This window comes from Notechis scutatus, unplaced genomic scaffold, assembly GCF_049901735.1.
Source record: "Notechis scutatus isolate UNSWTSFEM ecotype Mainland unplaced genomic scaffold, rNotScu1.2 NSCUCTG21, whole genome shotgun sequence".
Taxonomy (NCBI): domain Eukaryota; kingdom Metazoa; phylum Chordata; class Lepidosauria; order Squamata; family Elapidae; genus Notechis; species Notechis scutatus.
Genome location: NW_028263079.1, coordinates 156,346 through 174,920, shown reverse-complemented (window position 1 = coordinate 174,920; position 18,575 = coordinate 156,346). Strand labels below are relative to the sequence as shown.

At 42.8% G+C, this 18,575-nt stretch overlaps 1 protein-coding gene across 1 annotated transcript; it reads right to left on the bottom strand.

Moving 5' to 3' along the window:
- Positions 1–1,956: 1,956 nt before the first annotated feature.
- On the bottom strand, positions 1,957–18,256 carry LOC113426770 (vomeronasal type-2 receptor 26-like). The gene is made up of 6 exons (XM_026689170.2): positions 17,911–18,256; positions 15,853–16,144; positions 14,479–15,166; positions 9,763–9,990; positions 5,927–6,053; positions 1,957–2,992 (listed from the first exon to the last, which is right to left on the bottom strand). Exons 3-6 carry the CDS (start codon positions 15,094–15,096, stop codon positions 2,091–2,093), a joined length of 1,875 nt encoding a protein of 624 aa, XP_026544955.2. The 5' UTR covers positions 15,097–15,166; positions 15,853–16,144; positions 17,911–18,256; the 3' UTR covers positions 1,957–2,090.
- Between the last annotated feature and the right edge of the window lie 319 nt (positions 18,257–18,575).

Sequence of the window (18,575 nt, the reverse complement as noted above, 5' to 3'; positions counted from 1 at the left end):
TAGAGGAATGACAGGTTTTTGACAGGTTTCAAATAAGGAGAATTTTGATACTTTGGAGATCTGTCTGGTTCTTGTAATAAAATCACTTGTAATATAACATAGGATTGGATAGTCTCCATTCTGAATATTCTATGTGCTTTATCAATCTCACTCTGCAAATTTCATGAGATGCCTCCTGCTGGGAGTAAAATTGGACAGGATCCTAGGGAGTATGCACGCGAACACCTGTATTTTAGACCCATGTCCCTCCTGATTTGTGAAAGCTTCCCAGGAGGTGACAGGCGGATGGACTCTGGTGGTGATTGATGCTTCTCTACAGGAGGGGACAGTGCCCCAGCACTTTAAAGAGGCTGTGGTCCACCCTCTTCTTAAGAAGCCATCACTGGACTCCACTTGGTTGGATAATTTCCAACCTGTCTCCAATCTTCCCTTTTTGGGAAAGGTTGTTGAGAAGATGGTCGTGCAGCAGCTCCAGAGGTTTCTGAATGAAACAGATTATCTCAACCCCTACCAGTCAGGATTCCGACCTGGATTTGGGACATAAACAGCATTGGTTGCACTTTTGGATGATCTCTGGCAGGAGTGGGATGGGGTGGCTTTTGATACCATTGACCATGGGATTCTCCTGGGATGACTTTGGGGGATGGGAGTGGGAGACCTTGTGCTTTCTCTGCAGCCACTCTCAGTCAGTGTTGATAGGAGGGGAGAGATCCAGCCCTCACCCACTGCTTTATGGGGTTCCGCAGGGCTTGGTACTTTCTCCACTCCTGTTCAAGATTTATATGAAGCTGCTGGGTGAGATCATCTGTCACCATGGACTGAGGTATCAACAATATGCTGATGATACTCAGCTGTATGTCTTGGCCCGTGGTGAGCTAAGTATTGCTGTATCCTCCCTCTCGCAGTGCCTGGAGATTGTTAGGGGCTGGATGGGGAGCAACGGGTTGAAACTAAACCCTTGCAAGACCGAGTGGCTTTGGATTAGGGGTTTGTTGGTTCAGGGAGAATTACCACTTTTAGTCTTGGATGGGGTGGCACTACCCCAAACAGACCCTGTGTGTAATCTAGGGGTTTTCCTGGACTCACGACTCCTGTTCAGAGAGCAGGTAGTGGTTGTGGCCAGGAGGGCCTTTGCACAACAGCAGGTTGTGCACCAGTTACTCCCTTTCCTGGATCAGCGGTCCCTACTCACAGTCACTCATGCCCTGGTCACTTCCCGTCTTGATTATTGCAACATGCTCTACATGGGACTGCCCTTGAAGAGCATCTGGAAGCTCCAGTTGGAGCAAAATGCAGCAGCCTGCATGTTTTTTTGCAGATCCCGGTATGCACATGTGTAACCTCTCCTGCAGGAGCTGCATTGGTTGGCGATTTGCTTCCAGGTACAATTCAAGGCGCTAGTTGTCACCTTGAAAGCCCTTCATGGCTTGGGTCCAAGTTATCTGAGGGAATCTTGCCAGTCACAGCCACCTGACCCATTAGGGCGAGGAGGCAGGGAATGTTGTAGGTCCCACCCCTGAGGGAGATACACCTGGTGGGCCCCAGAAGAAGGGCCTTTTCCGTGGTGGCTCTATCTCTCTGGAACATCATTCCCCCAGAGATTAGAATGGCCCCTTCACTAATATTCTTCTGAAAGGCACTGAAGATCTGGTTTTGCCAGCAGGTCTGGGGAACCCAGAGAGGGATGGAGCCCATCAAATGGCTAGTGTGATCTGCTGTCATTGGGGAGGGGGGTGGGAGTTGGTTTTTGATGTTTTGTTTTGTTTTTTGTTTTCCCAAATTTTGTTCTATTGTACTTTACTAATTTATTTGATTCTTTCTGTTAATTTTTATTGCTTTATTTTTATTTTTTGTTTTAAATATGGTTTTACATTGTGTAAGCCGCCTCAAGTCACCATGGGCAATATAAATTAATTAATTAAATAAATAAAATAAAAAATAATTAAATACAATCATGTCTTAACCAGATAGAGAATAGTTTAAATGGTGTAATGGATCAACACAGGGGAAAAGATGATCATTTGACAGCACAGATGTGTCCAAAGTACAAGAGGACTCTCCTTGAAAAAAAAAGATTTATTATGAGATTTCTATTTTACTTTTATCATTAACTGCTCCTTTGTATTCAGATCTGGTCTTAGTAAAATAATGTAGCACTTAGGGAAGAAGATACAGCCCAAAAGACCTACACCGGAGGCCAAAATGGAGAAGATCTGCACAGCCACCATGTACTTCCCCTTGGTGCTCAGATAGGTGGGCACAAAGGAAATCCACACACTGCAGAAAACCAACATGCTGAAGGTGATCAGCTTAGCTTCATTGAAGGCTCCAGGGAGGTTCCTGGCCAGGAAAGCCACCATGAAGCAGATGGTAGACAAGAAGCCCAGGTAGCCAAGAGCAATATAAAACATGGCAACAGATCCTTCATTGCATTGTAATGTGATCTCTCCAAGCTCAGACTGCATATCAGAGTCAGGGAAGGGTGGAGAATTCCATAGCCAGAAAGTACAGATGGCAACTTGGACACTAGAACAAGAAAGGATGATGGAGTTGGCCAAGCTTTTTCCCAGCCATCTTCTCACTGTATTTCCTGGTTTTGTAGCCAAGAAGGCTAGCACCACCATGATTGTTTTGGCCAAGACACAAGAGACAGCAACTGAGAAGATGATGCTGAAGGTTGATTGTCGGAGAAGGCATGTTGCTTTCCTTGGAGGACCAATGAAGAGGAAGGAGGTTAAGAAGGAAAGAAGGAGAGTCAAAAGGATAATATAGGAGAGGTCACGGTTATTGGCCTTGACTATTGGAGTTTCTAGATATTTAATGAAGATGGCTAATATTACACAGGTAATGAAGGAGAGGAATAGGGTAAAGGAAACCAAAATGATCCCTAATGTTTCTTCATAGGACAAGAAGGTAATAATCTTGAAGATACATTGGGTTTGTTCCTGATTTGGATACTGATCTTCTGGACACTTGGTGCATTTTTCTGCATCTGAAAAAATAACAGGATATACCCTTTTCTGTACCCTTCTTTGGCTTAGAGCCATCAAAATAGGAAAATTAACATTAACATTACAATCTCCCTAAGACACGGGTGTCAAACTCAATCATGTCATGTGGAGTCACGTGATGTATCATGATATTTTTGCCTTTGCAGAGCCAGGGTGGGTGTGGCCTGCACGTGATGCATCTGGCCCACAGACCACCAGTTTAACACCCTTGCCCTAAGAGGCAACATCAGTGGGATAGCTTGATAGGTGGATTGTCAGAGAAACCGTGTTGCTTCCTTGGAGGACAAGATGAGGGGGTGGGGGAGGTTAAGCTATTCTCCCAAAGCACCTGAAGGCAGGACAAAAAGCAATAGATGGAATCTAATCAAGGAGAGAACCATCCTAAGTCTAAGGAGAAATTTCCTGACAGAACAGACAATCAGTGGAAAAACTTGCCTACAGAAGTTGTGGTTGCACCAACACTTTAGGTTTTTTAAAGAAGAGATTGGACAACCATTTGTCTGAAATAGTATAAAGTTTCCTGCCTGTGCAGGGGGTTGGACTAGAACAGCAGTCGCCAACCGGTGGGCCACTGCCCACTAGTGGTCCACAAAAATTTTTTGGTGGTCCGCAGAGAAATGTCACCCCAAAGCACCCCCCCCCAAAGCAATTAATCCAGGCTGTGGGGGAACACAAGGCTGCACCGCCCACGTGGCCTGGGATCACTTGCGTCGCTTGCATTAGGAACAACATAAGGTAGTGAGGGGAGGGGGGAGGGGGTAACTTGCCTGGCCATCAGGTTGCTTCTTTCCACTTCTTTCATCTTCCACTTTTGGCTGCATGCAAGGAAAGCAGCAAAAGTATTTTTTCTCCCCTCCCCCCTCCCAAACTCCACCAGAAATGAGTCTTTGGGAGCCTGCAAGGCATCCTGCTCCAAGAAGTTGCAAAGACTCATTTCTGGCAGAGTTTGGGAGAGAGAAAGAAAGACTTCTGCTGCTTTCCTTGCGTGCAGCCTCAGAACGGAGCTCAAAGCAGGCTAGGAAGGGGCTGCCTTGGAGGGGGGTGGGGATGTGTGAAGGAGAGAGAGAAAGAGAAAGAAAATCACCAGCCCTCATTGGATCTCTCCCCCCTCCCTTTGAGAACAGAGCTCAAAGCAGGCTAGGAATGGGGCTGCCTTGGAGGGGGTGGGGGGTGAGGGATCTGTGTGCGTCTGTGTGTGTGTGTGTGTGTGTGAGAGAGAGAGAGAGAGAGAGAGAGAGAGAGAGAATCACCAGCCTTCCAAGGTGAGTTCAGCTCTCTCTCTCTCTTCTTCTTCTCCCTCCCACCAATGTCAGCAAGCCACGTCAGTCAAAATTCACATTAGTGGTCCGCGGGATTTAAAATAATGAGTTTGGTGGTCCCTGAGGTCCAAAAGGTTGGTGACCCCTGGACTAGAAGACCTCCAACCCCCCTTCTAACTTTGCTATTCTATCAAACGACTTGCACTACTGCAATAGTCAATGCCAATAACTGAACTCTCCTATATTATCCTCCTTTCCTTCTTTTTTAACAGAATATCAGAATAGCAAAATTAGAAAGAGGCTTGCCTGTTATCACTCTTAATCTGGGTGGGGTAAGGATGCTTTTGGCCATCAGTATATTTTTAAAAATGTTATAGTGTGTCTCATTTAGCCAGGCATCTGGAACACTGGCTTGGATGTTTGAGTGAGTAAAGTTGTGAATGAAGGAAGGAATGTACAGTATGCACATTATGAGGTAGTTGTTTCTGCCTGGTTGCAGCTATTTTTCTCAAGGGCAGACAGCAATCCCAATTTCATCTCTCATAGTCTCCTTGTAAGTAAGCTTCAGCTCCTGATGGCAGATGAATAACAGAATGTCAGAGTTGGAAGGGACTACTACTCCAACCACCTACTAAAGCTAGAAACCCTACACCATTTCAGACAAATGGTTGTCCAATCTTTTCTTTAATACCTCCAGTGTTGGAGCATTTGCAACTTCTGGAGGCAAGTTCCACTGATTAATTGTTCTCACTCTCAGGAAATTCCTCCTTAGTTCTAAGTTGCTTCTCCCCTTGATTAGGTCCATCCATTGCTACTTGTCCTGCCTTCTGGTGCTTTTGAGAATAGGTTGACTCCCTCTTCTTTGTAGCAGCCCCACAAATATTGGAACACTGCTATCATGTCTCCCCTAGTCCTTCTTTTCATTAAACTAGACATACCCAGTTCCTGCAACGATTCTTCATATGATTTAGCCTCTAGTCCCCTAATCATCTTGGTTGCTCTTCTCTGCACTCTTTCTGCAGGCTAAGCTTAAAGGCTGCTCTGATGCAAAGGGGAAGGGAGGTTGGAGAAAAAGGTGAAGGAAGTTGGCAGATACTAGAGCACCAAGACAAAAAGAAGCTTGCAGGGGAGCCCTGGACATATCCAGGCTTGCACAAACAGGCTCTGAGAGTTCTGAGGGAATGGATGAATAGCAATAGCACTTAGACTTATATACCACTTTACAATGCTTTACAGCCTTCTCTAAGTAGTTTACAGAGTCAGCATGTTGCCCCCAACAATCTGGGTCCTAATTTTGCCAACCTCGGAAGGATGGAAGGCTGAGTCAATCTTGAGCCGGTGAGAATCGAACTGCCAAACTGCTGGCAGCAGGCAGTCTGCAGACGTAGCCTGCAGTACTGCATTCTCACCACTGCACCACCACAGCTCCGTGAATGCCTCATGGAATGCCTGAGGAAAGGAGGGGTGTTTCTCTGAGTGACTGCAGCTGTTTTTCAAGCAAACAAATGTCAACCCCAATTTCATTTGTAGCATGGGATATGACACACACACAATGGACATGGAGACAAATATATTTTCTGTACTGACTCTGAAAGGCTTAAAGTTAGAAATACCCTTCCAAAGTATCTGGTTTCCTCCAAAGGTGTTTCCACTCACCTTCCTGGGTGGAGATGGTTCCTTCTGCACAGGGAAGGCAGAGGTAACAGCAGATGGGCTCTCCTTCCTGAGTCGCCTTAGCAAATCCAGGTTGACAACTTTCTACACACCTGGAAGGAAGGAGGCCCTATGCAAAGAAAGTAGGTACATTAAAAAAGAAACATGTGGAGAATAATCTGTGGAAAGAGAATGAAAATGAGTTTGATGGAATATCGAAGATACCTAGCTAGAAAATGGGAGATTGTGACTTCTAGTCCTGCCTTAGGGATAATTTTTAGCCAATCACTTTCTCTTAGCACTAGGAAGAGGCAATGGCAAACCACTTCTGAAATCTCACCAAGAAAACTGCAGGGGCTTCTCCAGGTAGCTGCCAGCAATCAACACTGACTTGAAAGCAGGGGTGGTTTGCACCGGTTCGGTTGAACCGGTAGTTCTGGTGATCATTTGGTCCCGCCCACCTGCCCTTACCTGTCAGCTTTGGAAGCCATATTGAGACCAGACACTTCCACACTGCCACATTCTTGAGCCTGGGAAAATGGGAGGGGGGAATTTCTTGGAGGGTATGTGGTTAGACGTAATAGCATTCTTCTTCTAAGTCAAGGTCATGTTATTTCTGCACCTGGTTGAGAGAACATCTCAAGCTGGGATGGATGGTGATTGGGGCATGTGATGTGATGATGAGTTCGTGGATTTGTAGTTTTTTACTTATTGCAAAGAAACCCGGAACTTTCAGATTTGGGATTCCCCAGATGTGCCAGTTTACTATCCAAATAAAACAGAACTTTTGAAAGGATGTGTGTCTCAGAATTAAACTCAGAGGGGAGGTTTTCTGGAACACTGACACTGCCCTTTTCCTGTGGTTTATTTCCTTGTTTTTGAGCACAGCTGATTCACGCTGCAGTGCAGTTTGCTGCAGCATTAGCTGTTTTACTCACCAGGTACCCATCTTCAGCAGAACGTAAATATTATAGCTAAAAATGATATTTTCTAAATGCTGTGCATGCATGGGAAGCACACGCTCACAGAACCAGTTGTTACACCAGGTTGAATCGCACCACTGCTTGCCCCCTCTCCAAAAAATGGAAAGAGAAGAAAAAAATATATGAACAATTAAAGTCAATCTTCTGCTTTGGGTTCAACCTGGATTATATTGAAACCACTTTGTATACATTTGGATTCCAGGACTGAGTAGCAGCTTGAGAACCTCAATAGCCCATTTAAAACCTTGGGTTTTCGGATTCATAAAGGAGAATATTTGTAGCTCCGGTGCTGAGTTTTCTTGCAGACATTTAATTACCCAACTAGATAACATAATCAGTGCTGGTAAGGAATGAGATTTGCTCTCAGTTTATATTCTGGTGTCTTGTGGATGGGGGTGGTTTTAAGAGATTCTTTGGTTGGGCTGTTTACTGATGGCTCTTTGGAAGTTTCTTGATCGGGGTATTGCTTATTTGAGTGTTGGTCTGAAGTTAACCTTGGAGTTAATCTATGCTGATCTGAGTGCTGATTACTGGTGGAGAGGTGCCACAAGTCTTTTGGGGTGGTTGATTGTCTCTTTTGCATAGTCTGTAGATTAGGGGTGTCAAACTCAAGGCCCGGGGGGCTGGATCTGGCTCGTAGGGCCTCCCTGGAAACAGTGAAGGACCGGCCTGTGGTGCCTCGCCCCACAGTGCCTCTGCCAGCAAAAACAGAGCTTGCTAAGGCTGCACAGAGAGAGGGGGAGGGAGGGAGGGAGGGAGAGAGAGAGAGGGGGGGAGAGAGAGGGGGAGCTCTGTTTTCACTGGCAGAGGGTTGCAGGAGGCTGTCCCAGCTGAAAATGGAGCTTGGGAGCCTGTTTTTACTGGCAGAGTACTCAGGCCATCACAGGTGCCCCCCCACAAATGACATCATGCTGGCCACACCCACCCTGGCCATGCCCCCCTGAGGTAAAACACAATTCTGATGCTGCCCTCAATGAAATCAAGTTTGACACCCCTGCTATAGATGTTGTTAATGTCTATAAGTCTATTGATGGCTGATTTGTCAGAGTGCTAGGCTTCTAGAAATACCCTGGCATTTTTGGACTTGGCTTGCTCTAGGATGGTCATATTTTCCCAATTGAAATGATGGTTAAATCTGTCTGTCAGGATTCCAGCACTTACCCCTATTTAAATAATGAGTCTCGAACCAAACTTCCAAAAACTCCAAAAAGATTTATTGGGAGTTAAAATGTCCAGCACTGCCTGGGTGTAGCTGACTCTGAGACACATAATCCATTGTCATCCTTAACCCTGGTTATTCCCCACCCCCTGGGTGTATCATAATTCATATTCTCCAATGGGACACATCCATAGCCAAGAGTCATCAAATCATGCTCTCCAGTTAGAATTTTGCATGGCAGAAACTTCAGTCACCTAGTTACTATCTTTGAAAACTATTTATGGAATGCAATTTTAGTTTGCAAGCTGCCACACTGCTTCCCCCTCCCTTTCTGTTGGCAAAAAGACCATAGAAATATTTTATGAGTTGACACTGTCTATATGTTGTGAAATTAAAGAATTTTTATCATGTCTTCTGACTGGTATGCATTCCATACCAGTCTTCTGCCTGTGTATCCTACACAGAAGTTGTTGCACTCCTTACCTTGAATGTTGTTAATGACTCCTGTTTTTTCTTCTGGGGTTGTTGGGTCTTTTGGTCTGCTTAGATGTTTGGAAGGGCTTTAGTTGGCTTGTGTGCTATGCTGATTCCATGTGGTTGTAGGAGTCTGTTGGTGGTTTCTGAGATATTATTGATGTATGGCAGTATAATTCTTTTTATATTTTGTGTTGGTTGTGCTGTATTGGGTTGGGTGACAGGGACTTTTTGGTAAAGTTGCATGGATTTCTGATTCATATCTGAAATCGCTAATGACCTTTAAAACTTTCATCAGTGAAATGTACAGCATATTGCTTCTCCCAATCTCTTACCTCGCCAAAGCACCTGAGGGCAGGACTAGAAGCAATGGGTGGAAATCAGAGGTGGTATTCAGCAGTTTCTGACCAGTTCTGGAGAACCAGCAGTAGAAATATTGAGTAGTTCAGAGAACTAGCAAATATCACCTCTGACTGGTCCCAACCCCATCTATTCTCTGCCTCCCGAGTCCCAGCTGATCTTCTTTGGTTATCCTGCACAGGAGAATGGAGCTGGAAAGCAGGTTAGTGGGGTAGGGAGGGAAGCCATGCCACGCCCACCAAGCAACACCCACAGAACAGATAGTAAAAAAAATTTGAATCCCACCACTGGTGGAAATTAATCAAGGAGAGAAGCAACTTAGAACTAAGGAGAAATTTCCTGATAGTTAGAACAATTAATCAGTGGAACAACTTGCCTCCAGAAGTTGTAAATGTTCCAACACAGGAAGTTTTTTTAGAAAGATGTTGGATAACCATTTATCTGAAGTGGTGTAGGGTTTCCTGCCTAGGCAGGGGGTTGAATTAGAAGACCTCCAAGGTCCCTTTCAACTCTGTTATTCTATTCTACTCTACATTCACTTTCTTGTCTTTGAATGTCTTCAATTCTGATTTTAGAGTTCAAGTTTTTTAGGAATTATGCCCTCTCTCCATTTGTGCTATCTGAACTTCCAGGGAACTTACTGATGCTTTCCTGATGAAGGAACAATTTTAGGGTCAAAGCAACCAGGGTTTTGAATGTCATATTTCTTCTGTACAATTTACTAGAAGAGCTAGGGAAAAATCCTTTCTTTTGAAAAACCAACCATTTGGCGCACTCACTCAGTACTCAAGAGCACAAAGAGTTCATTACAGAATTTAAAATGTTTGGAGTCTGTGAAATGGAGGAGTCCCATTTTTTCCTACCTTCTTGAGCCATTTCAGTTTTGCAAAACCATCCTGATCAAGAGTAAACTTGAGATCTGGGGATCCTTGTCTTTCTAGATCCCCTAATTTCAGTTTGAAGAAAGAATTGTTGGGGAACATAATCCAGCTCATGACATCAAAGTCAGCTGCCAGCTCTCTATTTTCATCCAAATAGACTCCATCCATGGAACCATTATGAAACTGAGGGCTTTGCAGGAATGGGTGGAGCTAAAAGGGAAAAGAGAGAGAAAACTGCAGGATGAAGAGCAACAGTAGAAGAGCATGTTAAAAAAAGATTCACAGTCATCCAGGTAGAGTCATCTGGAGGTTGACTCATGGCAACCGTATATAAATATAAAATCATACATTGCAATGTCCTACCTGTCAATGAATACTTCAGCTTCAACCGTAACAATACAAGAGCAAACAATAGATACAAACTCAAGGTAAACCGCACCAATCTTGATTGCAGGAAATACGACTTCAGCAACAGAGTGGTCAATGTCTGGAATACTCTGTCTGACTCAGTGGTTTCTTCCCCAAACCCCAAAAACTTTAACCTTAGACTATCTACTATTGACCTCACCCTTTTCCTAAGAGGTCTGTAGGGGGCGTGCATAAGTGCACCAATGTACCTACCGTCCCTGTCCTATTATTTCTTTTTATTTTTCTTATATGCAGGGGTGGGATTCAATTTTTTTAACAACTGATTCTGTGGGTGTGGCTTAAGTGGTGGACAGGGCTTGGTGGTCATGTGACTGGGTGGACATGGCTTGGTGGTCATGTTATTGGCTGGGTATGGCCAACTCAATATCACTCACATCGAGGCATGCATCTCCTCGCCTGGCCTCTCATGACTGTGGGGATGTTGCAACAGTCGTAAGTGTGAAAAATGGTCTTAAGTCACTTTTTTCAGTGCCATTGTAACTTTGAATAGTCACTTCACACAAGCAAAGTACCAGTATAGGAGGGGAAAACAAACTCCAGAGACATTCCTGAGATAGGAAGTCTAGTCCTGCCAAGAATGTAATAAGGGTTAATGGAGAGGCAGTTTCTGTAAGCAACACCAGAATGTTTCCTTCCTGCCTTCCTTACAGGATTAGGCCAGTAATTTCTTCTAACAACCAGTTCTCCGAACTGCTTAGAATGTTAACAACCGGTTCTAGCAAATAGGTGCGAACTGGTAGAATCCCACCCCTGCTTATATGTATCCATTTCATGTATTCATAACTGTTTATACTTATACCTGGTATCTTGTAAGTGATAGACAAACAAACAAATAAACAAACAAATAAATAAATAAATAAATAAATAAATGAATAAATAAATAAATAAATAAACTGGACTTCTTTTCTTTGTTAGTTTGAAATGTTTCACTGCTTAAGCAATGAAAAGTTTCAAACCAAAAAAGAATAGAAGATAGTATTTGTAGCTCAGGATTGAAGTCCTTGATGCTCTCTGAGCTTGGTGGTTTTCTTGCCGATGTTTCTGTACAATTTAGATAATAGCCATAGTGGTAAAAGAGGGACAATTTAACAAGTTCCCCCTTTTTAATCCACTGGCAACTCCAACCCCCTGTTTGAAACCCGGCCGTGGGAAAGATGGGCAAGCATGTGCATAAGCACAAGTGCCCTCTGCTTGCTCGAATGAAGTTTGTGCACGAGCACAAGTGCTTGCCACTTGCATGAGTGGGTCTTTGCCTGTGAGTGCATGCACCCTCTGCTTATGCATGAAGCTCCATTCGTGGAAGGGGAGGACATGCATGCCCAGTGCTTGAACAAATGCATGCCCACTGCTTCCAGCTTTGCAATCCAGCTGGCGGGGCGGGGAGGGAAGGTGTGAGTGGCAGGCACTCACACCTGCCACTCATACCTCTCCCCCCCAGCACCGCCAGCTGGATTGCAAAGCTGGAAAGGTTGGGGATCATTGCCTTATAGTGAAGAATTCATTCTACCATGAATGAGTTGTGACTATCTATTTGCATTTCTTCTGGGCCTCTTTCATTGCTGAATGTTTTTATCCTTCTTTTCCCTTTAGAAGTTTAGGTTAAAGTTTAGAGTTTAAGTAGAGTTGGGCCCGATTAGGAATAGCAAATAAAATAACTGGAAATGATATTCCTGGAAAAAGGTAATAGAAATTATTTCCTGAAAGCCAACCAGAAACCTGCAGAAAAGATCCCCATGAAGTCATCAGGAATCAGATAACAGATAACATATAATCAGAGTCGGAAGGGACCTTGTAGGTCATCTAGTCCAAACCCCCCACCCACCCAAGCGGGAGACCCTACACCATTTCTGACAGATGGCAGTCCAATCTCTTCTGGAAAGTTTCAAGTGATGGCTCTCCCACAATTTCTGAGGGCAAAGTGTTCCATTGGTTGATTGTTATCACTGTCAGAAAGTTTCTCCTTATTTTCAGGTTAAATCTCTCCTTGTTCAGTTTCCATCCATTATTCCTTGTCTGGCCTACAGGCACTTTAGAAAATAGATTGACACCTTCCTCCTCTCTGTGGCAGCCCCTCAAATATTGGAAGACCGCTATCATGTCTCCCGTGGCCCTTCTCTTTACTAGACTGGCCAAGCCCAGTTCCTGTAACTGGTCTTGATATGTTTTAGTCTCCAGTCCTCTAATCATCCTGGTTGCTCTTCTCTGTACTTTTTCTAGAGGCTCAACATCTTTTTTATAGTGTGGTGACCAAAACTGGATGCAGTACTCTAGGTGTGGTCTTCCTAAGGCTTTATAGAGTGGTATTAGTACCTCCCTTGATCTTGATTGTATCCCTCTGTTAATACAATTTAGGATTGCATTAGCTTTTTTGGCTGCTGCTGCACACTGCTGGCTCATATTTATCTGGTTGTCCACTAAGACTCCAAGATCCCTCTCACAGTTACTGCTATTGAGCCTGGTTTCACCCAGTCTATATGTGTACTTTTGGTTTTTCTTGCCTAAGTGTAGGACTTTACTTTTCTCTACATTGAATTTTATTTTGTTAGACACAGCCCAGTGTTCTAATCTGTCAAGATCCATGTGGATCTTGAGCCTATCTTCTTGGGTGTTAGCTATTCCTGCCAGCTTAGTATCATCTGCAAATTTGGTAAGTTCCCCTTCTATTCCCTCATCTAAGTTGTTAATGAAGATATTGAAGAGTACTGGGCCTAAGACAGAACCTTGTGGCACCCCATTGCTTACTTCCCTCCATGTAGACTTAGACTCATTAAGGACTACTCGTTGAGTATGGTTTGTCAGCCAGGTCAAACTCAGGTCAAAGGGCCTTGAGTTCTCTTTCGTAGAAGGGTAGAAGTTAAAACCTTGAGACATGTGCAGATTTGTTCTCTGAGGAAAAAATGAGCTTCATCTCAAGACTGTGAGATTCATCTAGAACATCTTTAAAAGAACCAAGTACATATTGATTGCCTCATTAAAATCATAAAAGAGCTGGACATTGGAAGTCTTTTAGTCCAACCCCCTGCTCAAATAGCAGACCCTATACCATTTCAGACAGGTGGCTGTCCAGTCTCTTCTTAAAACCTCCAGTGATGAAGCACCCGCAACTTCTGAAGGCAAGCTGTCCCGCTGGCTAATTGTTCTCAGGAAGTTTCTCCTTAAATCCAGGTTGCTTCTCTCCTTAATAAGTCTCCATCCATTCCTATATTTTGGTGCTTTGGAAAATAAGTTGACACTCCTCTTCTTTGTATCAAACCCATAAATACTGGAATACAGTTCTCATGTCACCCCTAGTCCTTCTTTTCTCTAGACAGGCCATACACAGTTCCCACAAATGGTCTTCATATATTTCAGTCTACAGAACGTGAATCATCTTAGTTGCTCTTCTCTACACCTTTTTCAACATTTCAACATCTTTTTTTGTAATGTGGTGACCAAAACTGAATGGAGTATTCCAGGTGTGGCCTTTCTAAGGATTTATAAAGCAGTACCGATTCTTCACCTGATTTTGATTCAATGCCTCTGTTTTTACAACCAAGAATTGTATTAACTTTTTTGGGCTGCTGCTGCATGTTGCTGGCTCATATTAAAAGATTGTCCCCTAGGATTCCAAGGTCCCTCTCACAGTTCTTGTTTTTGAGCTTGGTTTCACCTAATCTGTACTTGTACCTTTGTTTGTTTTTTCTGACTAAGTGTAAATCCTTGCTTTTCTCCACATTAAATTCATTTTGTTGGATAGGGCTCATTGTTCAAGTCTGTCAAGATCTTTTTGGATCCTGAGCTTGTCTTCTGGGGGTGTTGGCTATTCCTGCCAACTTAGTATCATCTACAAATTTGATGAGTTCCTTTTCTATTCCTTCATCTAAGACATTTATGATGATATTGTAGTGTACTGGGCCTAAGACCTTGTGGTACCCTGCTGCTTCCTTTCTTCCATGTAGATCTAGTACCATTAAGGACTACTTGTTGAATATGGTTTGTCGGCCAGTTACAAATCCATCTTGTGGTGGTGCTGTCTATCCCACATTTTTCTAGTTTACCAAGAAGTAGTTGTGGTCTATTTTATCAAAAACTTTGCTCTTTTATTGTTAGTTTAGTGTCATCTGCAAATTTGATAAGTTCCCCTTCTTTTCTCTCATCTAAGTCTTCCTGTTTCATCTCCCTGTTGCTTTTCTAGCATGCTTAAAATAAACTAATTATTGGAGAAAGTTGTTCATGATATGGATTTATAGATTTGATTCTCATTTAAAGGAAATATAGAATAATGAATACCTGCCAAGGCTGAAGCAGTTGACCTTCCAACTGGTATTTCCTGTTTCTCATTCTCCTGATAGACCTGGAGGAATATGCCGCATTTATGGCATTTGCCACAGCCCAGAGAGTGCTGTAAATGTGATAACCATCAAGAGACAGGGTTTTTTCATAAACACTTGGCGGAGGGATCCTCAAATCTTCTTTTTCACGGCACCTTGTCCATCCTTTCACAGTTCCAGCTGGCTTGGAGTATAAACAATGAAAGCCTTCATCTACAAATTTCAGAATGGAAGAGTAAAGGAGTGGAAATTTGTCATCTACTGCCCACTTATGCCTGTGGATAAAGAAGGATAAAAAACCATAGAGGGAAGGGAGGTACTTTGGAGACTTTAAGTCCAGGCTAAAATCCCATAAAGCTGTGGTGATCCAGATTTTGCCAGCCTCAAGCTCGACAAACATTTCCAACATTACTTGAAGAAAAAATATTTGTCCAAGGAAGGAATCTGTCTTAACATAACAAACTAAAACATTGACTTTCTTCCATTTGTTCAAATGGCCAATGAACTTCATAAAATCCTTCAAAGAAAAGGAGGTGCCCAATGAAAAAGCAACACAAATGCTGTTCTTTGTAAGCATGGGAGTCAATGTTCTTCTAAATCTCTCTCCATTCTCAGAGGTTGGAGCAACAAGACCTATCAATGTCCACCTAAAATACAAGAGAATTTTGATAATCCCAGGATATTGGATGCCTTCCCCGGGGAGTACTTGGTAGAAAAAAGGAAAGTGATTTTTATCATTCAGAACTTGGGATGCAAAGGCATAACTGACCTGAAAGGAAAATGACAAACTTTGGATCAAATCAGAGGAACTACCCTTACACACAACTTGCCTTCCTTTAGGACCAGTTCACATCCCTCACACCTTCTGCATGAGCCTTGATGTAGGATTTTTCTTTCAAGCATTCCCAACATTGGTTCCTAATCTAGACTGTGGCTGTGGTGGAACATAGAACACAGAATAATATTGAAAGGGACCTTGCAGGACTTCTCATCCAACCCCCTCTCAAGCAGAGATCCTATACCATTTCAGATACACTGTTGTCCCGTCTGTTTCTGAAAGCCTCCAGTGATGGAGCACCCACAACTTCTGAAGGTAATCAGTTCCATTGGTGGTTTGCTCTCACCGTTAGGAAATTTCTCCTTAGTTCTAAGTTGCTTCTCTCCCTGGTTAGTAATGGGGAGAGAAGTGGCTGCTTTCATCATTTCAGTTCTTCCTGATTGTGTGCCATTTTAGATAGAAACAACCCTTCAAATTTTATAGAGAAATCCATGAGTTGGATTTAAACTGAAAAGCTGCCAAGCACAAACACATATAGATGCACAGGGAACACACCTGAGGAATTTTGTATTGGCTCAATATGGTTGAAATATGGATGGAAAGATCAATTACATCCCCTTCAAGGACAGCCAGTATGTTTTTCTCCTTTGCACAGTTGTAGTTGGGAACATTGGCTTCCCCAGTCGAAAGCAAGTCTAGCAAGGCATCTGAGGTGATACTTCCTTTGAAATAATTGTCATTGATAGTGTAGCCCAGGGTGAGGTTGGGTAAGAGATGGGGATCTTTGTTGATCTCCTGAATGGCAAAAAGGAAGGACAGAATTTTCCAGTGTTGTTTATATCCTTTCCTGTCAATAGATGTACATCATATCATCATCAAGAACATTACTGTATCTCTTCCACTTTCTAAAATGCCCCTTCCTCTTCCATGCAAAGCTAAAATTTATCCAGTTATTAAAGCTAATGCACTGTTGCCACCAGTTGTTTATTTTGGTGAATTGTTGAAATAAATGATGATTTTCCTCATGATTCAAGTGATCTGGGCAAATGCCTGGATTCTAAAAGTTTTGAAGCAGAACAGAAAAAAAGCCACTTGAAATTCTTCTTTCATTGTCATTGTATTTCAAGCACACAAAACTCACATTTCCAATATATATATAATCAATATTTATTGATGTCATATAACATCAATAAATGAAATGGCCTTGACTGAACAATTCTCAAAATTCTGTTGGACTGAACACATACAGCTTTTCCAAAGGGAGTGGAATGGAGTGGAATGGAGTGGAGTGGAGTGGAGTGGAATGGAATGGAATGGAATAGAATAGAATGGAATGGAATGGAATGGAATGGAATGGGATGGGATGGGATGGGATGGGATGGGATGGGATGGGATGGGATGGGATAGGATAGGATAGGATAGAATAGAATCTATCAAAAAGTTTGTCATGACGTTCAAATTCAAACTGGAGCATGTAGTCTTCTTTGACAACTGTATTTGACAAGTACAGCAGTAATTAAAAATCCATATTAGTTAGCCAGTGCAACAGTACTACGAAGATCATCTTTCAAGTATTACAAAGTCCATTCTGTGTAGTCCTCATCTCCCCCCTTTGAGCCTAAAGCACAAAATTAAATGAGCCCTTCCAGCATCACACACAAAAAAGAAAGTGTTGGTAAACCAGAGTTTAAGGAATTAGGATCAACAGTTGCAATGACTGAATGGAAAACTTTCAGTTTAGAAAAGTAGTAATAGGAGAGAGGAGAGGAAAGTAGAAGAGAGTAGAGGAGGCCAAAGTTTGTTGTAAATCAGATAAAGTTCTTGAGACTTGTTCTTTTTTCTAAAAGTGAGGCAGTGGCTCTTATTTGTTCTAAATAAAATGAAGGAATTGCATGAATGTATTATGAGAACATTCTTGAGACTTCATTTGCTTCATCTCCCTCTTTCTGTAGCAATCTGTTTCTCTAAAAACATCAGTGACTCTTGCATTTGGAAAATTCATCTGGTATTTCTCATGGATATTTCTGTCATTTGGGTTCAGCCATGCTTTGTGGCAAGAAAGGAGACGTCTGCTCTAACTTTCATTTAAACTTAAACTCATCGATAAACACATCTCCTTCTTCCTCCTTCTCCTTTCCAACATCCTCTATTGCTCCTGTTTTCCAAGCTAAACTTACCATCATAAGTGATAGCTGTGATGGAGGATAGAAAGTGGAGAATGGAAACTTCTTGCCTTAACCCTTCAACCACCACCCCTGATTACTGATGTGATGGAGAGATTATGTTCTAAACATGATGCTTTTTGTCATCTCACTGAAGTCTACACTTCAATAGAAGCTTCATCAGCTACAAACTACCAAAAGAATCCCAATGACTCCTCACTGAGAGAAACCAGAATAACCATTCATTCAAATGCCCCCAAAGAGGGCAACCTTTTAAATAGAACTGCAGTTTTAGAAATTGGCAAGGAGCGGAAAGGTTAACAACATCATCCAGCGACTTACTTGGAAACTTTAGCAGAGGGAATGCCCCAAAAGAGGACAGCCCATAGTAGTTAAGGAGAAATTGGCAAGGGGTGGAGAAATTAATTCCATGAAGCACCCAGTGACTTACTTGGAAACTTTAGCAGAGGGAAAGCTGAGGAACTTGAATGGTAAGTGCTGAGTGTGTGCTGTGGAGATGATACCACTTAACAGATGACGTCCTTGCCTGTAATGATTCCGGGGATTTAATTCATCTTTCCCCAAACTCAGAGGGCATTTGGCTTTGAGCACCCCATTGACCGCATGGGGCATCAGAAGCCATAGTAAGACTATAAGAAGAAGTGCATTTCTGGGCATACCTGATTCATATGTTATGGTTGCTTCTCTTGAATCTTAGAAGAATCCCTGAAAAAAAAACCAAAGCTTTCAGAACAATGACACTTCTATGTCTTTTTCTACCTTCATGACTGAAGGTGTCACAGCCATGGTCTATCTTTGCCTGTCCAGATTCTCGACATCATCTTATACAGCCAGATGTTCTGATGCAAGATTTGACCTCCGGTTGCTCTTGAGTCTCATGAAAAGCAATGTTTGCGCAACCCTCTGGAGAGTGAATGAGCAGAACAAACAAGCAACCATCATCTCCACCATCAAAAAAAGATATAGGCAATTGAGAATTGCAAGGAAAACAAGCATCATATCTACCAGGGTTTGAATCCCATTGTGACACAGAAGAAGTTTCTGAAAAAGTAATGAATGCATCTCTACAGTCTAATCTGGATGTCAATTTCATCG

What these genes read in the sequence shown, in the direction of transcription:
- LOC113426770 (XM_026689170.2), bottom strand. Translation starts at nt 15,096, where the DNA reads ATGCTTACAAAGAACAGCATTTGTGTTGCTTTTTCATTGGGCACCTCC. An exon ending in AACTGAAATGGCTCAAGAAG is followed by an intron (nt 6,054 to 9,762) that starts GTAGGAAAAAAT and finishes TTCTTTGCATAG; the next exon opens with GGCCTCCTTCCTTCCAGGTG. An exon ending in AACCATCTCCACCCAGGAAG is followed by an intron (nt 2,993 to 5,926) that starts GTGAGTGGAAAC and finishes TTATTTTTTCAG; the next exon opens with ATGCAGAAAAATGCACCAAG.